Source organism: Malurus melanocephalus, unplaced genomic scaffold, assembly GCF_030028575.1.
Source record: "Malurus melanocephalus ecotype Western Australia unplaced genomic scaffold, MMel_1.1 scaffold_5008, whole genome shotgun sequence".
Lineage (NCBI taxonomy): Eukaryota > Metazoa > Chordata > Aves > Passeriformes > Maluridae > Malurus > Malurus melanocephalus.
Genome location: NW_026628239.1, coordinates 516 through 2,463, shown reverse-complemented (window position 1 = coordinate 2,463; position 1,948 = coordinate 516). Strand labels below are relative to the sequence as shown.

The following is a 1,948-nucleotide window of genomic DNA, read 5'->3' as shown; positions in this document are numbered from 1 at the left end:
CCCGCCCCCTCCCCGCTCCGGCCTCTCGTCCGGTCTCCCTCCCACCCACGGCGTCCGGTGCCCCCGGCCCGCCCCGTCCGGCGCTGGTTCCTTTTCCTTTGTCCCGGTGACAATGTCCCGGCTCCGCCTTCCCCGGGGCCGCCTCAGCCAGCGCGGGGAACCGCCGGACCCCCGCCAGCCCAGAGCGGCCGGGCCGCCCCCTGCCCCCCTCCCGGCCGGGGGACACCGCCGGACGCCGCTTCCTCCCCCCCGCTCCGGGCCGCGGGGGCTCCGGCGGGACCAGGCGGGGACGGGACGGGGCGCGGGGGTGCCCCGGGGGGGACGGGACGGGGCGGAGGGGATCGGGAACGGGGCGGAAAGGGACCGGGGAGGGACTGCGGGACCCGCGGGGGGTGGGGGAGGTCGGGGAGGGGGCGTAGGGACCCCCGGGGAACTGTAGGGAGCCATTGGAGCCACGGGGATCGTCGGGATCCCCGGGGACTTACAGGGACTTTAAAGAGCCATAGGAGGGACAGGGACCATAGGGACCTTCAGGGACCCATARGGRMCYYSMRGGRMCCMTMAGGGACCCCCAGGAGCCGCTGGGACCCCCAGGGACCCCCAGGGACCCCCAGGACTCTTCAGGTGCTGTAAGAACCCACAGGGACCCCTGGCAGCTAAAGGGACCCCCGATAAGGGACCATAAGGAGCTATAAGGGACCATAGCGACAGATTAAGGTGTGGGGACCCCCGGGACCCATAACCACCCCAAAGACCCCCACAACCCCCTCCCCATCGTGCCCCGGCGGGACCCCCAAAGCTGTCAGATCTTTCCGGGCAGCACCTGTAGGGTCCAGGTGACACCCAGGACATAAAGGGACCCCATGGGGTCCCCCGAGCACCCATAGACCCCCCCCCCTCCGGGCACCCACAGGGCGCCCCCCAAGCACCCAAAAACCCGTAGGGTCCCCCGAGCACCCCATAAGACCCCCAGCCCCCCATAGGACCCCCAAGCCTCCCCCAGCGCCATCGCTGGGGACCGGGGCTGGGGGGGGGAGCACCCCATGGAGTGGGGCCGGGCATCCCCCTCCCCATCCCCCCCGGGGGGGTCGCATTCCCCCTCACCCCCCCTCTCCCCATCACCCCCTCTGTCCCCCCTTTTCCCAGAGGGGTCCCGCTCCCCTTTCCTCCCCTCCCCGCGGGGGTCCCGCTCCCCTTCTCCCCCATCCCCACGGGGGTCCCGCTCCCCATCCCCTTCCCCATCCCCGAGCGGCTCCCGCTCCCCTTCTCCCCCATCCCCTGGAGGGTCCCGCTCCCCCTCCCCACCGGGAGGTTGGGAACCGGCTCGGGCGGCGTTCGGGGAGCTGCGGCTGGAGGAGGTGATCGGTGCCGGGGGTTTCGGCCGAGTTTTCCGGGGTACCTGGAGGGGACAGGTGGTGGCGGTGAAAGCGGCGCGGGGTGACGCGGGGGCGGCGGGGGCGGCCAGCTTGCGGAGAGAAGCGCGGCTTTACGCCCGCCTCCGCCACCCCAACGTGGTGGCACTGCGAGCGGTGTGCCTGGAGCCCCCTCACCTGTGCCTGGTGATGGAATTCGCGGCCGGGGGGCCGCTGTCCAGGGCGCTGGCCGGACGSAGGGTGCCCCCGGCCGTGCTGCTGGACTGGGCTCGCCAAGTGGCTCGGGGGATGCGGTACCTGCACTCCGGGACCCCCGTGCCCCTCATCCACCGCGACCTCAAATCCAGTAATGGTGAGAGGAAAAAAGGGTGGGGAGTGCAGATTCTGGGGGTCCCGGGGTCGCCAAAGTGGGGGTTCGCAGATATTTGGGGTCCCGGGGTCCGCAGGGTGGGGGTTCCCAGATATTTGGGGTCCCGGGGTACCCGAAGTGAGGGTTCCCAGACATTGGGCAGGGTCCTCAGGGTGGGGGTATTGCAGAGGTTGGGGGCCCCCGGGTACCCGAAGTGGGGGTTCGC

The 1,948-nt window shown here is 71.9% G+C and overlaps 1 protein-coding gene across 1 annotated transcript; it reads left to right on the top strand.

Annotated features, from left to right (window-relative positions):
• Positions 1-564: 564 nt before the first annotated feature.
• LOC130588431 (mitogen-activated protein kinase kinase kinase 11-like) lies at positions 565-1,725 on the top strand (the record flags this gene model as incomplete). Its single annotated transcript, XM_057389354.1, has 1 exon — positions 565-1,725. A coding segment is annotated over exon 1 (682 nt), but the record flags the coding sequence as incomplete, so codon positions are not given.
• Positions 1,726-1,948: the final 223 nt, after the last annotated feature.